Source organism: Podarcis vaucheri (assembly GCF_965113315.1).
Source record: "Podarcis vaucheri genome assembly, chromosome: 8".
Classification (NCBI taxonomy): Eukaryota; Metazoa; Chordata; class Lepidosauria; order Squamata; family Lacertidae; genus Podarcis; species Podarcis vaucheri.
The window spans coordinates 66213316-66233025 of NC_138766.1; the positions used below are offsets into that span (position 1 = coordinate 66213316).

General features: G+C 43.5%; 1 protein-coding gene across 1 annotated transcript in view; it reads right to left on the bottom strand.

The window, feature by feature from the left end:
* CNGB3 (cyclic nucleotide gated channel subunit beta 3) overlaps positions 1-19710 on the bottom strand; it is a 67054-nt gene that overhangs the window by 27976 nt on the left and 19368 nt on the right. Inside the window, exons 3-5 of the mRNA XM_082236142.1 lie at positions 19482-19593; positions 3230-3381; positions 287-493 (exon numbers count right to left, since the gene is read on the bottom strand). Coding sequence (XP_082092268.1) covers positions 287-493; positions 3230-3381; positions 19482-19593 — 471 coding nt within the window. The remainder of the gene's footprint in view (positions 1-286; positions 494-3229; positions 3382-19481; positions 19594-19710) is intronic.

Below are 19710 nucleotides of genomic sequence, written 5' to 3' on the forward strand. Positions count from 1 at the left end.
GTGAAATTTCCAGGCTGGGGTGAATATTGAAAAACTGGGAAAATGTCCAGGTTTTTGCCAACAGAACCAGGAAGTGTGTGTTTCAGTGTCACTCTTTGCCCATGCTTTTAGGTGATTTCCCCTCAAAAAAGCTCAACAACTTCCGTGTCAGGATTTTTTACTTCTTGAAATATGGCAACCCTAACATATGTCAACAGAGGCCTTTATAATTAGTATGAGCTACCAGTAATTTTATCGTATTTACAGCTGCCAGCACCTCTTTCCTGTAAGAAGGCCTTCAGCTTACCTGTGTATGCATCTATACTTTCTGGTAGCTTCATTTTCCTCAAGTATTCTTTCATGGGCGGCCTCTTGAATTTGCAGCACAGCATATCACAGTAATGCTCCTCTGGTTTTGCTTCTTCTGGTTTCTTCTCCTCTTCTTTTTTCTCCTCTTTTTTCTCCTCCTTTTTCTCTTCCTTTGGCGGAGGGGGTGGCGCTGTCTTTTTGGGTGCTAGAGAAGTTTCCAAAGAGGCAGCATTGCCCACAGGTTTCTCAAATGCACAAAGATATCTGAAGCTACAGAGAGTTATACACCAGAAAACCCTCCAACATTTCTCCGATGAAAATAGGGACGTCCCATTCCATGATGATAATTTTACACATCTTACTAGGTTTCCCCAGTCACTCTGGGCAGCTTCCAACATATATAAAAACATAATAAAACATTAAACATTAAAAAAACTCTTCCCTATGCAGTCATACCTTGTCTTGCGTCTGCTTCATGTTGCATCTTTTTGCATTACGTCCCGTGGCAACCTGGAACTACTGGAATGGGTTACTTCCAGGTTTCGCCACTCGCGCATGCATAGAAATGCTAAATCACGCTTTGCACATGGGCAGAAGCGCCAAATCATGCCCGCGCCTGTGCAAACACAGCGCTTAGAGTTGTGGGCATTTCACATTACTGACGGGCCTCTGGAACAGATCCTATCTGTAACACGAGGTACCACTGTACAGAACTTCCCTTCAGATGGCTCGGGGGGGGAGCAGTTGGATAACTCCACACACACCAATATTTCACCAAATAGGGACATCCTAAGAAAAAGTAGGACATTCTGGGATCAAATCAGAAAGTGGAACAGCTTCTCTAAATCAGGGACATCCCTGGAAAATAGGGACACTTGGAGGGTCTGCACTCTGTGAACAGCTGTCAACAAAATCCACTCTGCCTCAGGAACATGTTTGGCAGGGTGAGGATTAAAACTAATATTGTTATTAGTGTTAATATTTCCCTATACATCTCCCTACACCATGATGAAATGAGTCCTAGGTATGAAAGATGAAATGCATTTAAATGTATTTTTTTAATCATTTCCTTTCAGCAAGATGCATGATATACATACATTGTCAGGGCTTCTTTTCAGCCAGAACTCACCAGAACTCAGTTCCGGCACCTCTCAAATGGGCACCATTGCCATTATAAGAGAACAAGGGAAGCATTCATGGTGAGTTCCGGCACCTCTTTTCCTAGGAAAAAAAAACTAGCACTGCATTCTGTACAGGGTTGACAGTTTGAATAAGACATGAGGCTAGAAAGTAGGATCCTTTCTGGAATTCATTCTTCAAATCAACGGCTTTGTGTTCGTTTATGGTAAGACCAGCTCTGGATATAAAAAGTTCCAAAACTTTCGGCATCTGATTGTTAATCGGGATGTGAAGAGTGTGCCAGACCTAATCACATGATTGGCTATTGTGTGCTGATTCAAAACATGTTGATGAAAATAAGCCAGCTCCCCCTGCCCCCGAACTGCCTCCCTGACCAGGAAAAGCATCAAATGAATTGGGCATTAAACTCATCATGTGAATTATAGGTGTCTAGGGTCCCCCTTAAGACCTTTGTCAAATGTGCAGAGGTCCAAGGGATGGAGTTGGTGGGGATGTTCTTATTGGGGGTGGGGCCAGGCCAGCAAGGTGGACTCCCTCCTGCTCTATTAACTTAATAAACACAAGGTATCTTAATTTCTGCTGTAGGTGTGCCTGAATGCAAGAGAGACAGAAATCCAGTGAGGCAGCATGATGCATGGCTGCTGCTTACTAGGAGGTAGAGGGGGAGGGGAAAGACAATGGGGAGATTCACACAGTGCAAGCGCACCAGTAGTACCATCTAGTGCACCTGCTGGCGCATTTGCACTGCGCTAGCCTTGCTGTTGCTCCACCACACGGTCTGCTACTGGCAAAATCTAGGAAAGAAAAGTGTGTGTAAGGGTACTGTTGCAGGACCAAAAAGCTGAAATATTGATATTTCATCTCTCTGATTTCTACTTTTCTTGGGAAGCATAAGGAAATAGATAAGCTGCTGTTAACTCATTCACCCCAGTGCATTTGTCCAGTTTATTGCATTCAGCTTAAGAGCAGACAGCAGTCTCAATGAACTGCAGGATGTACCAACTATACACTTCCTTCTGTCTATTGTGCATAGTAAGGAATACAGATTTCTTCTGACAGTTGTTAAATACAGTTGTTAATTGATTTCAGGTGAGATGCATATCCTGCTGTGGCTTACTGTATTACAGTCAATGTCGGTATCTCTTAAAAATAAAATTGCAAGATAATGTTTATGTCCCAAATGTTGTGTAATTTACTCACTCAGCAATCTCCAGTTTTTTTATTTCTTTTTATTTCTTCCTGGAGTTGCAAAAACAGAGCAAGTGTCAAGCACTGGGTAGTCTTCAAAACATGGGTTTCTGGACTTAATGTTTGGTTTCCTGGTTCACACACTGTCTAGGGCTGACCCATACAGCTTAGGAAGCATAAACCAGTGTAACGATTTGAATGACAGTGCCAGTTTATGACATTCAAGAATAATTCAAGCACATGTACAGGGCTTAAGCAACTTTCCTTTTGCCCCATTTTGTTTTCCAATGGGGAAACACTTAATCAGAACAAATGGCAATTGAGTTTTCTGCAGATTGCTGTTTGTTCCACGTTAGTGCTAAAGAGCAGGTTTTTCAGGGGAAAGTGATGGGCAAAGGAAAAACCACTCAGACCTGTGCCTTCTAGGCAAAGGACAAGTGGAAGTGTTGGTGAGGCTGCAATTTGTTTCCATGAATTTAGAGAGATAAAATCTTTATTTGAATCAGCCACAAGCCATAGCAAAGGAACAAAATACAATCAAATACAGAGATAGGTAGATTGTTGACTATACAAAATACTTTCTGAGAGTTTACAACTATACAAATGAACTTACTTGCTGTCGGACTGGGCTCAGGAGAGGAGATGACTGGGTCACTCAGTTTTTCTTTATACGTGGCTGTCCTTTCTCGCATCTGCTTGATGATTTCTTGCAGCTGAGTTTGAGCATATTCATTTATGGGGGTTCCTGGTCGCTTATTCTCTGTCCTGTTTATGTGGGAAGAGAGAGAAGGTGAACAGTGCTGTGAAAAGTAAAAGCAGTTGAAGGCAAGTAATAATAAGACAGATGAACTTCACCCCAACTCAGCTTTGAGTAGTGGAACCATTGTCTTGACCCACCAGTGGTCTGGTGGGTCAGGCATGCACAACATCCACGTATTGTGGCCTACCAAATGCTGGAAAATTCCAATCTTTGCAACTTTGGGGCCAACATTAGATGTGATGGTGGGGGATATCATTTGCATGTTCATCCTGTTCACATGTAAGGCACAAATTGTGTGTTTAACACTTGATTGGAAGCTGCCCAGAGTGGCGGGGGGGGGCCTCAGGCAGATGGGCGGGGTATTAATATTAATAATAATAATAATAATAATAATAATAATAATAATAATAATTCCTCTGTGTGCTTGCTTTTACAGTGGTACCTTGCTTTTACAGTGGTACTTAATTCATTCCGAAGGTCCGTTCTTAACCACTTAACCACTTTAGCTAATGGGGCCTGCTGCTGCCGTCGCACCACTGGTGCACGATTTCTGTTCTCATCCTGAGGCAAAGTTCACAACCTGAGGTACTACTACCAGGTTAGCAGAGTTTGTAACCTGAAGTGTTTGTAACCCGAAGCGTTTGTAACCCGAGGTACCACTGTAATAATAAAAGGAGCCCCTTCTAGCTATGATCAGACAGCCTCTCTCCTAAACTTTCACTGCTTTTCTCCCTTCCTGACTCTGTAACTAAACATTCAACAAGTGTACAAGTGTCTGCATTGCTATTCTGGAAAAGCTCGCCTACCACCTGAAATCATTAAGTGGAAACACAGAACACTGAGGATTTTGCAGCTGTTTGGTGGACTCTTTATGACATATATGAACAATTGTTCCCATTTGAGCATTGTCTCTGCCAAATATGACTTTATATGGAACTATTCATGACATCTACATATGCTTTTAATGTACACATAGCTTGCAAAGGCCAATCTGGCTTTGGGTCTTCAAGCCAATCATATGGTGACCTCTTTCCACCCCTGTCCAGCTGCCCCATTTTCTCCCTCCTGCTTATTTATTCTTCTCACCCCTTCTTCATGTGTCAGTGGAAGAGCTGGTAGTGTGCCATCAATGTTTTCATGTTGAGTGCTAAATGTTCATTTTGATTAAATTTTTTAAGCCAAACAAACAAGCACACCATCTTGTGTACCTGTGTGCACAATAAATGAACTGTATAAAACTACATGTGTAATCTATTTCACACAACTATTTCTACCTGTGTAGAGGCAGCTTGTACGTGTGTACAGTGTAATGTGTGAACGAGCGTTAAGTGAGATGGAAATGGAGGCAAGTACCTGGAGCAACTGAGAGGAGGCAAGGTAAAGGGATGAATTTGAATCCGTGAATGTGCAGCACAGAATTAAGATTGGTGTAATGCACAACTTTAATCTGCAAAGATAGTCAACAACTTGTACAACAGTCTTAGGACTCAGGAAACAATACTATGGAGTGGAGAGTTGATGTTTAGAGAGGGCCTCCCAGGGCAGAGTTAGAAGAACCCTGGTGGTCTTTGCAGTTAGAGAATCAGGACCTCTACTGTATTTATTTCAGATTTATAGCATCGAAAAATCACGAAAAATCTTGCCTCCCAACCTACCCCACAATTCACTTTGACCCTTCTGTGTCCCCCACAATTGGCCTGATGTATAAAAGAGACAGGTTGGAGAGGAGGAAATCTGTGTGCTTGCGTGCGCGCGCGCACACACACACACCCCTCTTTCACAAATAAACACATATGCTTAGTTTTTCCCATAGCTGAGAGCTGCTGGTTTGACAGTCCAGTTCTGACATTGCCATGATTGTTAGGGGTGTGTCTTGGATGAGGAGAAATACAACCCTTCTGTAAAAAACAAAACAAAAACCCAATCCTTTCTCTGTGAAACTGACTTCATAGTTATATGGAATATTCAGATTGCCTAGCTATATTAGATTGTGCTCAGCCTGCACTGAAGCTGCACCTCTTCCTAACCCCCATTCTCTAATGATGTGAGAGGAATTCCACTGGGGCAGCTGCAAAACAGGGCTGAGACTCAGCTGTGAAAGGCAGCCTGTGTTTAATTTAAATATTTGTAAAGCATGTTAATGTATTTTTAAGAGAAGACAGAAAATACACTTAATATGAAAATGGGTGGATCATAAACACATGATAGATTGGCTTTAGTTTGGATGAGTAACTAAATATTTAGAATAGAAAATCTCAAGGGTCCACAGAACTAAACTCAAAAGCAGGGGAAGAGTTTGAGTGATCAACTGGGGGGGGGAGTTATTCTGCAGTTTGAAATTCTTAGGAAAATATATACTTCCCTACCATAAATGTTGAAATAAAGGTAACTGTGTTCATTATTACATGAAAGCTATGGAAGGGCACTAAGCTTAGTCTTCTCTACCAGGTTGTCCTTCCCAGAGCTTATGCAGATAATTGTTTACCTGGCTGTTTCTCTATTCGCTTTTATGGGTCTTGTCTGAAAGGGAAAGATGCCCATAATCATTGCTTTTTTCTGAGGGTATGCAGGGGTAAGCATTCCCCTAAACATTTTGTGAATCCTTGTACTTTTGTCAATTTATTGTATTTATTTTTCCTGATTTGAACTATAAAATGGTGATTTTCATGAGTCAAAATGAGAGTACTCTTAAACATTTTTTAAGAAAAAAAGCACTGCCCATAACGCCTACAGAATGCACATCTTCCCACACACAAATTTCCAGAAGGGGAAAGCATCCAACCTTCCTCTCTCTGTCCTATATCTTCAGAAGATGCAGAATAGATCTTGATCTTCTGCCACACTAACCACATAATCCAAACCCAAGATCTGCCTGGATGAGATAGTTTGGATTTGGTGGATCTTGGGCTTCCATGTCTGGTTACAGTTGCCCTCCCCCAGCTAAGCGGGTGCTCAGTCCAAAAAAGGGGCATTCTGGGGAGTAGCTGGGTAAGGTGGGATCTACAGGTATTACAAACCCCTTTCAGCTTGTTCGCGTGACCCAGCAGAACCCAGATGCCAAACAGGGTGGTATATAAGTCAAATTCCTGCTGAAGAGAGTTTGGAACAGGGGAAACTTCTGCTGGCTGTCCTGTTAGGGTTTTCAGTAGTCAGTGGGAAGCAGAATCAAAAAATTGCGATATTGCACTGTAGCAATGCCCTTCCCTGTGCCAGGTTTCTTCTGTAATGTTTACTCACAAGCAAGTTCTCCCCATCAAAGGTCCTTGCAACATTACTTAAAAGCATCCTTATAGCTTTTGACTCTTTTACTGGTTCCTGTACTGTGTGATTGGGGGGTTATTGATGAGTTTCCCCTTAACTAATCAGCTTGAAAGAAAAGAGTTTAATTACTGTTTTCTTTTCTCATTATTTTCCTTATCTTTCTTTTATATTGAAATAGCAGAACAACAAGCTGGCTTCTCTGCCCTTTGTGCCTTGGATGAGTCTGTGTGTACTTCCTAGCACGGTCTTACTGATGGCCGAGTCATGCGATTTGTCTGAAGCTCCTGCTCCTAAAAGATGCACTTATTAATTATATGGTTTAATTAAACAATTATATAAGACTAATGACTTAATTAATAAAGTTTAAATGGGAAACATTAACCTTTTGTACACATTTCTAGCCTGATCCAAAGGCACTGAAGTTGGCAGCCCAAACATTGCCATTTTTAGTTGGATGTGAACCCTATTAACATCTAATAGGACTTCCTTTAGGACTGCCAGCTGGGATGGTCCTGTTTGTTTGCTTTCAGGCCTGCTGCTGAGAAAACAAGGAGAAAAGCCATCCCTACCTAACTATTTCATCCCTTCAGCATTTCCATAGTATTCTGTACATTATAGGAGAAGTAACACCTAAAATAGGGACGCAGGTGGCGCTGTGGATTAAACCACAGAGCCTAGGACTTGCCGGTTGGCGGTTCGAATCCCTGTGACGGTGTGAGCTCCCATTGCTCGGTCCCTGCTCCTGCCAACCTAGCAGTTCGAAAGCATGTCAAAGTGCAAATAGATAAATAGGTACCACTCTGGTGAGAAGGTAAACGGCGTTTCCGTGTGCTGCTCTGGTTCACCAGAAGCGGCTTAGTCATGCTGGCCACATGACCCGGAAGCTGTACGCCGGCTCCCTCGGCCAATAAAGCGAGATGAGCGCTGCGACCCCAGAGTTGGCCACGACTGGACCTAATGGTCAGGGGTCCCTTTAGCTTTACACCTTTAACATCCATCTTTTGGATCCACTCCCTTCCAGACTTGCTCTAGAGACCAAATACCTGACCCCAGCCATGTACCAGAATTTTTTATTTCAAGAGCTGGCAATGCTGATTTTACTTCCAAATAAATGTGTGCCTTGCAATATTACATTCGGCAAATTTAAATTTTGTTTTGAATTCGCACGTTTCTAAACACCTTCATTTATTCGAATAATCACTCTCTTGGTCCCTCAAATCACACTAATGGGCTCCGAAAACACAGTTGGGGACCAGCAGGCTTAGTAAGAGCAGCCCCTCCTGACTCAGATTTTGAGAACTGCGAGTCTAAAATGGTGTGTCCACTTCCCCCTGCCTTTTCTCAAAGTGAAGGAATCGTATTCTCATTTAGGCAGTATATCCTGATAGATTTTCTGGCTGTTGTTCAAGTGTAAACAAACATAATATTTTCTGTTGTGATTGCTGATTTGTAATAAATTGAGGCTATGCAATATTGAATGCCAAAGGGCCTTCTTAATGAGTCATAGATCAGGATGAGTGTATCCCAATAACATACATTTGTGTAATATTTTTTCTCTAATCCATAAACCTTCCAAAAGAAACGTGAGATTTCTGGGCTCAACCAGTTTTAGCTCGGGCGTGCAGTTCATAACATAAACTCTGTCACTATTTGGCAGAAAAGGTTTCTTAGTCTCGGCCAGGCCGGGGAAGGATGAGGATAATGTTATTCTATACATGTGTATAGTTACATCATCCCATGCTTATTGGGTTAGTGACCTCTTTTCTCGCACTTCTGTGTCTTTCCATTGCCTATCCCTCCCTTCTTTTGTCATCTCCTAATCAGATGCAAGTGTTAGCATCTTCTGGCACTAAGCAAAATGATGTGCACCTTGCGTGGGGAGCAGCTCGTGAACAAAACTTGGAAATGCATGTTTACACTGCTGGGCCAGTTTCCAATGTTCTTGTATTAATTTACAAGGCTTTTGATGACTTAGGTCCAGGAACAGCTTAAGCACAGGCTGATTCCTTATATCTCTGCTTGATTACAGAAGTCTTTGGGGAAGTCCCTGTTAGTGATTATAAAGGAGGCTAAGCATTGTGCATCTTTCCTACACATGTCAGGCACCATGTCTTACTATATCCACTGAAGTAGACAATCCAAAAGCAGATGTATTAGAAGTTTCTTTTAATTATGTAGTGGCGAATCCAGGTTTCTGCTACAAGACTTCAACTTTGAACAGTCTGAGTTTGCAGGTTGAACCAGAGTGTGAACAAACTTTTCAAAGTAGGAAGAGGGGAGTACTTTGGAGAACAAATTAATGGGTTCCAGAACACGGTTCTAAATGTAGACACAGGATATAGAAACTGTATCAAATATGGCTGTGGGCAGTGCCTGCATGTAATACTATCTGGGGACACTGTGAATGCCATCTTGAGCTACATCATAGAACCAATGTGAGTACTCTCTGCATGCTTGTGCAATAAGGCCGGAAGTATTTGTACTAGGTTGGATCCAGATGGTAGTGAGACAAAAGGTGTGTTCAGGAATTTGCCTGAATGCTCAAAGTGTGGGTGATGAAAAGGGCACATATGCAAGCCCCAGCCCCAAGGTCTTCTTGTGTAGAGTCTCTGATCTTCCCTACATTACATGGGAAAGATATTCAGGGGACTTCTACTTATGTTCACTGAAACATGAGTAGACTTCTCTGCACAACCAGGGACCCCACTTTATCAGGGTCGTTGGTTGCACAGAGGGATGTGGCGCGCTGCCTGTGGGGGCGTGGCACCCAGCACGGGTGGGGGGCACCCACGATGGCACCCCACTGGGATTGCGCTGCCGGGTGTGGTGCACTCTCCCCCGCACTCCTCTTCCTCTGCCACTGCCCCCATGCACATTTAGAGCATGTGTGTGAACATGCCTATAGTTTGTTTGAATACAGGCCCAGAAAGTGGTGGCAGCATGTTCATTTTTCCTTCTCTCTCTCTTTTTGAAGCATCACAAAATTAATACGGTATCTTGAAACTTGTTTCATGCTCCAGCAGGTAGGCTGAATTTAGATGGATGTGACTTTCATTTTACCAGGCAATTCCTCTGAGCTATAATTAATGTAAGCACAGTGATTAATAGCATAATTAATTGCTGGTTTAGTAGCTCCGATTATGAGCCTAAACAACATCATAGATACTCTTGAGTGTAAGTAGATTGCAGGCATGCTAAAGCAGACTATACATCACCATTTAGGTCTTCACATTATTTCCAAGCCATTGTCTAAATCAATAGGAGTCTCCTAATAGAGGTCTGTACAACTCGTGACCACCAAGATGAATGTGGCGCATCAGCCACATATTATGGTTGTCTTGCTCCCCTCTTTTTGGCAAACAGGTTGGTGGGAAAGCCAGGTGGTTTATGAAGTTGCTGGTGGGCTACATCCTTCAAGCTCTGATCACAGATCATCCATTAACTCAAAGCGGTTAGAGACTAGGCTGGTGGTTGGATGAGCAAAGGTGCCAGACCAAGTCAGCAGTTTCATAGAACCAGGTGGAAGCCTATCAACCCCTTGTGTCAGCTGATCCCTGCTATGCTAACAGCAGCACCACCATCTCTCATTCCTCTGTGGTGGTGATGCCACAGAGTAGCAGAGATGAGGTTAAGCGGTCCCTTCACTAGCAAGCTGAACAAGTAGAACAAGATGACTGGGTTCCACGGCTAGAGTTCCAGGTCTGAGCACCTGGTGCCTTGTGAAGAGAAGTACAGGCAGGATACGAGCATTATCCAAATATAGTATCAGGGAGTCATACATTCCTGAGACTTGGTCAGTTGCCCCAAACAGCAGCGCTTTAAATCTGAACAAATTGATTGTGGTATAAGGTAGCATCATAGCCCCTTTCATCAGATGCATGTACCATCAATATCTACAGAGAAGCAAACCCTTTCTTCCACACTGTTTTCTTGATCAAAACTGTCATTAAGCCAATACTGCTATTTACTACATAGCACATAAGAAGTAATAGGACTGGACATGGGTGACCATGAAACCAAGACACAGTTGATCAGGCATGGGGGCTTAATGTGACCCCCCCCCCCCAAAAGCCTCTCTTGCAGGCCTTCAGGACTTTTCCAAAACCATACCCCTCACTAGCTCTGCCTCATCCTTACGTGTTTTTGCATACCTGCCAAGTGCCCTGAGAAAACAGGACATCCCGTTTTTTCACGTGAGATCACGGAAGCCATTTTGGGTGCTGCGATCTTGCATGCTCTCACACTGTGCTCTCCCCCCCCCGAAAAAGTGCTCTTTGGGGAGTGAGAGCGAGGTGTGGGTCATATGACTTCCTCGGGAGCATGTCCCAGGAGACACACGTCCCGTTTTGGGGTATGAAAAAGTCAGGCAGTATGGTTTTTGCCAGACTAGGATGTGTTCTTCAACTCTGAGGCTTCTTGCGTGCCTGAGTGGAGTAAAGTGAAGGATGTATATGATTTTTTAATCTTGTAGTAATTGCACAGAAATGCAGCACATCTGCTATCAGTTCCATTGTTTACCTCTTTGACCTGCTTTTTGGAGGCTAGGGGGGAGAACCCACCTGTCTTCTTACCTTTTGGAATTTATACCTACTTAGTATCCACCCCCATGGTTCTGCCCAGATGCTGAGGTCCAGCTCCGAGGGCCGTCTGGTGGTTCCCTCATTGTGAGAAGTGAGGTTACAGGGAAACAGGTAGATGGCCTTCTCGGTGGTGACGCCATTAGATGTTAAGGAAATAAACAACTATCTGACTTTTAGAATACATCTGAAAGCAGCCCTGTTTAGGGAAGTTTTTAATGTTTGAACTTTTATCGTGTTTTTAATATTCTCTGGAGCTGCCCAGAGTGACTTGGGAAACCCAGTCAGATGAGCAGGGTACAAATACTAAAATATGATGATGATGATGATGATGATGATCAATTGCTTCACACACCAGCCAAAGTGGACTTTGGACTATGAAAGCATATGCCACAAATAAATTAAGTGTGATAGTCTTTAAGGTGCTACAAGACTATTGAATGGACTCTGCCAGCTTTTAGCCATAGTTCAAGTCCGCTGAATGCATGTATTCAGCCAGATATTTCTTCTGCTACAGCTAAAGGTTTGTCATGGAAATTTCCTTCCTAGTTGTCTTAGTTAGGCTGTCACAACAGGTTGAGAATCCTTTAATCTTCATTATAGAGCTAAGGAATGAAAACAACTGCATGGCTATGCAATGCATACAGTTCTCCAGCTCAGGTATCCAATTAAACTCTGAATAATATTTTATTTTAATTACTAGTTTTGTGACATGAACAAGGTATGAGAAAGTGTGAAGAACATATACCCAATCAATTAAACTTTTATTTAACAGAAATCCAGAGGAGCTATGTCACATGGTTTTTCTATTAATGGATGATTAACCTTGTTCAGTCTGAAACACCTTTAATGAGCCTTTCAGGAATAATTAGTAGAGCCAGCTTATTGCTTCACATGCTTGGAAGGTCCTAATAATTCAAAGAGAGATAACGGCAGCTTCCAGACAGAAAATCTTAAACTAAATTGTAGGGTTCTGGGCTGAAAAGAGTTGGTTGTTATTATAATTTCATCTGTGTCCTATGTATTTTAAAAATGTGATGACCTGAAATGTTTTTGTTTTTTTTTGAAAAAGGGAAATAAAAAAGCATCCAACAACCCTGATTCCTGTAATATGAAAAACCGTGCAATACTAAAGGTTTAAAATTTTCAAGACTGCCCCCAAATTCTCTCACCTCTTCACTTGGAAATTTGGCTTGCGTGGGCGATATTAATTTTGGCTCAGATATACAGAAAATCTGTGTGGGGTGCAGAATCTGAAATCCTCTATCTCGTTAAGGGTGTAACTCCGTAAAGACAATTATTATTTTTTTCCATGAAGAAATGAACATTACCAAAAAATAAAAATGTCCACCGATTGTGGAATTTAAAAGCTCTCGGGCCAAAGGCTGTGTTAATAAGAGACAGTACACAGCTGAAAAAGAGAAGTAATGAGGCATGTAAAGTTTTTATGCCTGTTCCAGTTATGCTATATAATTCCTCTGTGATTGAATAAGTCAGGACATATGGCCAGCCTGTGTAGGCTGTTCAACCCCTTCCTTACTGAGGTAATAGCTGGCTATGCCATCGCTCTAGCTAATCCCGCAGGTGGATTTTTAAATTACCTCACTGATGTGGTGACTTTCTCCCTCTCCCATCCTTTGTATACTTTGAAACAGATTCAAAAGCTATCTCCTCCTTCTACTCTGATTTCAGCATGTTTCGATAGTGGACAGCGAAGGACTAATGGCTCCCATCCCAAAATAACTTCCATTGTTCCTTATCTATGATGTATTTGCCTTGTTCGCTTTAGCGTTGTTCACTAAAGTAGTTAGACCACCAACTGGGCATGGTCTCCAATGACACTAGGGGCGTCTATATAACAACAACAACACTCCACCCATCTGACTGGGTTGCCCCAGCCACTTTGGGCAGCTACCAACATATATAAAAGCATGATAAAACATTAAACTTTTTTTAAAAGTCCCTATACAGGGCGACCTTCAGATGTCTTCTAAAGGTTGTATAGTTACTTATCTCCTTGGCTCAGGCTTGCATAACTCCATACCCTCCAATGAAAACAGGGACATCCTACCATACCCTCCAACATATCTCAAATGGAAATAGGGATGTCCTAAGGAAAGGCAGGGCATTCTGGGATCAAATCAGAAACCAGGACAGCTTCTGTAAATCTGGAACTGTTCCTGGAAAAGGGGGACCCTTGGAGGGTGTGAGCAGGATGCTGCTCACCAACAGGCCATGTATTATGGTCTGCAGGTTGCCTGTGAGCTCCACGGTCCACACCTCTCACACATATATACACCATAGCTGTCAACTTACAGATTTGAAAATAAGGGACCAGCAGCCTCAAAAATAAGGGCTCAGCAGCCAAAATAAGGGATTTTCTGAACACAGGTATGTTCAGCTTCTGAGCCCCTCCGAGCCAAAGGCAGAAAACCCAGCCAAAAAAAAGGCAAAGAAGCCTCAAGCAGTGGTTCCCACAGCGCAGCAACCCGGCAAAGGGGATGCAGCAAGGAAAACCACCGTCACCTCTTCGCTGGGAAGCGCTGAGCAAAGGCGAGTCCCCAGGCAACGCAGCCGATTTGATCGGCACAAGGCATGCAAGCTCCACCCCCCAGTCGTTCTTAGACTCCTTATTGGGTGAGCAACACAGCCAAGCAACACAGTTGGAGCCTCCCTTCTCCATGGCTGGGAGGGAGGGAGGGAGAGGAGCTGCTTCCTTTGAAACCCGGGAAATTTAAGGGACATCATCAATAAGGGACAGCAGCAGGACACAGCGCTGGGATAAGGGACTTTCCCACCAAATAAGGGACAGTTGACAGCTATGATATACACACAGGCAGCTCCTAGGGCTATGTATCATTGCTTCTCTGCTGTAAACTGCAGATAGAGTTGCCCATAAAGGGTGGTCCCAGATAAGGGTTAAGCGAGTCATTCAGATATCACAAATAGGTTGCTGCCAACAGGTTTTAGTTGATCTGACTTAAAGGGATTTATCCTGAAGTAGGTAAATCTGGATTCAGTGTGTTTGTGTGCCAGGGGCGGGGGGAGGCTGGCATTTTACATTTGCTGAAAAAAGTGTGCCGAACTGCCCATGAAATCCTGACATTTTAGAAAGATGGAAGAGCAGCAGCATGGCTGTCAACACAGGCAGAGATTGTAGCAACCCCTTTAAAAAGAGAGAGGGAAAAGGTCAGACTTTCTGCAGCCTGAGAAAAGACAGAAGAAACACAGGGGAAATATAGGAGGACAATGGTTAGATGACAGCGACGTATGGATGTCCCACAGAAAGGGAATGAATGAGGCACAGTAATTCCACACAAAATGGATGTGGAAGCGTCGCTAGGCAAGGAACAAAGGTCAGACTGAGCCTCACAGGTCTCTTTCTGACTTTCCCCCCTATATTCACTGTGCAAAATCTACATGTGTAGCAAAGACAAGGAACTTATTTTAATAGGCTATTTATGTGCTTCATTGCTGGGGCGGGGAGGGTTTTTGTCGCTCCGTAGTGAGGACTCTGCTTTGCATGCAAACGGTCCCAAGTTCAAGACCTGACATCTCCAGGTAGCGATGGGAATAACCCCTGTTTGAGAGCTGCTGCCAGTCAGTGTAGACAGCAGTGGGCTAAATGGGCCAATAGTCTGTCTCAATAATAAATTATTATTAATTATTATTATTATTATTATTATTATTATTATTATTATTATTAATTTATTTATACCCCGCCCAACTGGCTGGGCTTCCCCAGCCACTCTGGGTGGCTTCCAAAAAAATATTTAAATGCTGTAATACATCAAACATTAAAAGCTTCCCTAAACAGGGCAGCCTTCAGATGTCTTCTAAAAGTCTGGCAGTTGTTGTTCTCTTTGACATCTGGTGGGAGGGCGTTCCACAGGGAGGGCGCCACTACCGAAAAGGCCCTCTGCCTGGTTCCCTGTAACTTGGCTTCTCGCAGTGAGGGAACTGCCAGAAGGCCCTCGGTGCTGGACCACAGTGTCCAGGTAGAACGATGGGGGTGGAGACGCTCCTTCAGATATACAGGACTGAGGCCGTTTAGGGCTTTAAAGGTCAGCACCAACACTTTGAATTGTGCTCGGAAACATACTGGGAGCCAATGTAGGTCTTTCAAGACTGGTGTTATGTGGTCTCGGTGGCCGCTCCCAGTCACCAGTCTAGCTGCTGTAATACAATGCAGCTTCTCGTGTTTCCATGTTTCTACCATCCACTTACATAGCTGATCAATTGTGAGTTTCCTGTATGCATCTATACGTTTTCTGGGTGACCTCAAGACTCAGCCTCTCTCAACCTAACCTGCCTCACAGGATTATTGGGAGGGTAAAATGGGTTCTGTGTGCCCCTCTGAACTTCTTTGAGGAAGAACAGGATATAAATACAATAACAATAATAAGGTATAAAGATACTATAAAGGGGACATTCCAAATAAATATAGATGTCTGCAAACATCTTCCTCTATCAACAAGGGGATTTGGGTTTACAATATTATTTATTTACAATAAAGAACCAACCGCATTTCTGCTCCACAACACTTCTGTGGTCTACTTTCTGCATGCATTAAAGAAAAAACAATACTCTGAGTTTTAAATCTGAGTTCTCTTGCCGTTTCCTTTCAGATATTTACAACATACAGATAAAGTAGCAGAAGACCCATTGCACAGATGGCCACAATCAATAAGTCTACACCAATTGCCGTTAAATGAGAATGTCAGCTCTGAGTTTTGTAGCTTAACATTGGAATCTGTCGATGTTTGCTTGCTTGTATTGTATTTTTCTATTCCTTATGTGCTAGTATGAATTAATCTCAGGAAAAGTGAATGAATCATCAAATTAAATTATTAACAAGTGAAGGGTTTTTCCCCCTGAAGCCAGGAAACAAGCAAAATGACAGGGGTTTCCTTGCCCACCAATGATGGAATTCTACACCATGTTTACATGCATTTCACTTATTTATTTATTTTCCAAAAGCTTATACATTTGTCAGTGAACGTGCCCAATATAGGATTGTAATTCAGTCTACAGTTCAGATTTGTGTAACCTCAGAATAATCTTGAAAACCGTTACAATAGAGATGGTTATATTTTTCTTGATCCCCTGTTATTAAGGATTCACATTCCTGTATACGTATATAGATATGCTGCTCTTACTGTTCCTACTCTGAAGAGATTCCATTTATGACACCCTCATCTCATCACACACAGGATGCCAAGGACAAAATTATTACTGTCCTGCAAAGCTATTAATCGGAATAGCCATTGCACTGTTATTAAAGGAAGAAGCAGAGATGAGGAACAACATACTAATAGACAGGCGAGTCTCAAAGTGAATCCTGATTCAAATCATTAGGAAGCTGGCATTAAAGGATTTCTGCTGCTCAATCATCATTCAGTTATTCAACATCATCAGCCATTCATATATGCCCACTGCTTTTAGACATGGCAGTTAGATGTGGCCAGACAAACGGGGGCTATGCTTGTCTACCATTGCTAATATCAATCACAATGTATTTTGTATATTTAAACATGAGAAAGTACTGAGATGGAAAGCCCCCCAAAATGGGTAATTTCTCTTGCTAATGGACTGTGAGGAATATTCTGGGGTGAGCACCCTGTCTGTCAGAAGCTAAGTGAGTCATTTGACAGGATAACAAATTGGCTTCTCCATCCAGAGGTGATACACTAGAAAATGAAAAAAGAGCAAATCTCTCCATAATGGACCTTCTGGAAAGTGATGCATTATGAATGGCGAGCAAGGGACCAAAACACATTTGGGTAGCTGTTGGATTTGTGGCAGGAGGAGCAGCAGCGACAGCATCTGAGGCCTGGAGACCGGACTTTTCAAATCACCCACCCATCCGCTCTCAAACTTCCATTCATTTGCCAGTGACTTAAAAAAACCCAACACCGTGTATTCTTGCTTACTGACAGCCACCTTGGAGGCCAGCTATCATGTCAGGCAAAGAGGTGGGATATAAATGAAGCAACTCCCTGGTCCAAGCCCATCTTTTATAACTAAGCCTAGGTACATATAACTGGCATAGAGTACAACCAGGGCTCTGCAGCCAGAACTCATAGAATCATAGAGTTGGAAGGGACCCAAGGGTCATCTAGTCCAACCCCCTGCAATGCAGGAATCTCAGCTGAAGCATCCATGATAGATGGCCATTCAACCTCTGCTTAAAAACCTCCAAGGAAGGAGAGTCCACCACCTCTTGTGGGAGTCTGTTCCACGGCCAAACAGCTCTTACTGTCAGAAAGTCCCCCCCCAAATGTTTAGTTGGAATCTCCTTTCTTGTAACTTGAAGCCACTGCTTTGAGTCCTACCCTCCAGAGCAGGAAAAAACAAGCATACTCCTTCTTCCATGTGACAGCCTGTCTGGGCCTGGGGGTAACCCTTGAAACACGGTCCAGGACTGGTCCAGAATCCGGAGGTTCCGCTAGGAGTCAGTCTAACAGGGCCAAGGAAGGATATGAGGCAGGAAACCAGGCAAGGACAGGTACAGGATCTGGCATACAGCAATGTTGCTCCCGCAACCTGGGGCAGGGTCCGTCAGGCTTTTATCTTTGTCGGGGTAATGGCCGGTCCTGATCCCCCGGCAACTCACCTCCCTGTTTCGCCCGAAGGTGAGCACTTCTCCTGCGAGTACTCAGGTCTCTCCTTCTCTCAGACCTTAGTCTCTGCAGCTTGGGAGACGTCGGTGGGTTACTAGACCCAGAGGCCGCCTCAGCCTCCCCTGACCCAACAGGTAGTGGACCAGCTGTAAGTAATGGCCCAGCTGAAGGCAACAAGGTAATCCTTGCATCTGGAGCCAGGGCAGGCTCAGGCCCCTGACTCGGCCCAGCTGGTGTTTGTTGCAGGGGAACCTGTGCAGACTGGGACTCTTCAGGATCAAGCCCCAGACTTGGTTCAGATGATGCCTGAGGCATCATCTGGTGCAGACTGAGACTCCCCTGGTTCCAAGTCTGAGCCCTAGTCCCAGGCCATTACACAGCCTTTAAGATATATGAAGGTGGCTATCATGTCTCCTCTTTTCCAGGCTAAACATACCCAACTCCTTCAAGCACTCCTTGTAAGGCTTAGTTTCCAGGCCCTTGATCATCTTGGTCACCCTTCTCTGCACACATTCCAGCTGCTCAGCATCCTTCTTAAATTGTGGTGCCCAGAATTGGACACAGTATTCCAGAACTCAGTTCTGGCTCCTCTCAGGTAGACACCATTATAAGAGAATAAGGGAGAATCCTGCTAGATCAGACTAAACATTCATCTATTCCATCATTCTGTTTTTACAGTGGCCACTCAGATGCCTATGGGAAACCCACAAGAAGGACCTAGGCAGAATAGTGTTCTCCCTCCCCTTCCTCTCTTGGTTTCCCATTTGTCTGTCTTAAGATTGCAAGTCACCTTGGGTTAGAAACCTGCCCTCTACATTCTTTTTAGAAGCTGGATACAAGCCCATAAATATTACAGAAAGGCACTTTTACCGGACAAAGAATGTTGTAGGTCAGGGACGGGGAACCTGTGGATTACTGGATGTTGTTGGACTCCCATCATTCTCACCATGACCAATGGGCAGGGATGATGGGAATTGTTGTCCCAAAACATCTGGAGGGCCACAGGTTCCCCATCCCTGCTGTAGATGGAAATGACTGTGCTTACTGCTTATGACATCTTCATTGCACTGCCCAAGATGAACCAATGAATCTGGTGAAAAACTAGTCATGGGTTGTGTATTTTGTCTCTGTTTCTGTGACTGTACAGATATATTATAAACTTCTCAATGTAGAATGCCCAGCATGTGGCACAGGTTGATCACATGGCAAGACAAAGACCTAATGGTAGTGCTGGGCTTGCAAAGGACCCAACCAGTCCCCTAGTTTTTGCAAAGCAGAACGGGTTTCACTGCTCCGGCAATGCATTCACTGGGAAACAAGAGGAGCAAAAGCAGCAAGACCCTCATTTCTGCAAGAATTAATCACATAGTTCATGGACAACCTCTTTCTCAAATGACTAAACCAACAGTGATCTTGTGACACTTCCTTTTTTTAATGGCACGCTCCCACAAAAATAAGTATAGGGTTAAAATATATCCATTATCTCCAGAACTTTTAGCACCTGTTGTCATTTCTTTTGGGAATTAGTTCTAGTGAATCCTTGTTTGTGAAGCTGCATGGCCTGAGCCTCACATCTTTGCATATTGTTAGCGCCAGTGATTTATTATGAATGACAACTACCAGTTTCTTAGGATTGTTACTCACGTGGCTGTCTCTTCTTTCTCCTTGACCAGCTGTGCCTCTTCCTGTTGTGTTGCCTCAGCAGGCTTGTCAGCTGGAGGGGGATCGGGTTCTTTTTCTGGAGGCCCTGCTGCATCTAAAACCAGATGGTTGATAATAACCGTTAAGGCATTTATTACAGAAAGCTGATGTCAGAAAAGCTGATGGTGGTTGTTGGCACACAGGTAGAAGCAAGGCCAGAAATTGAGTACCA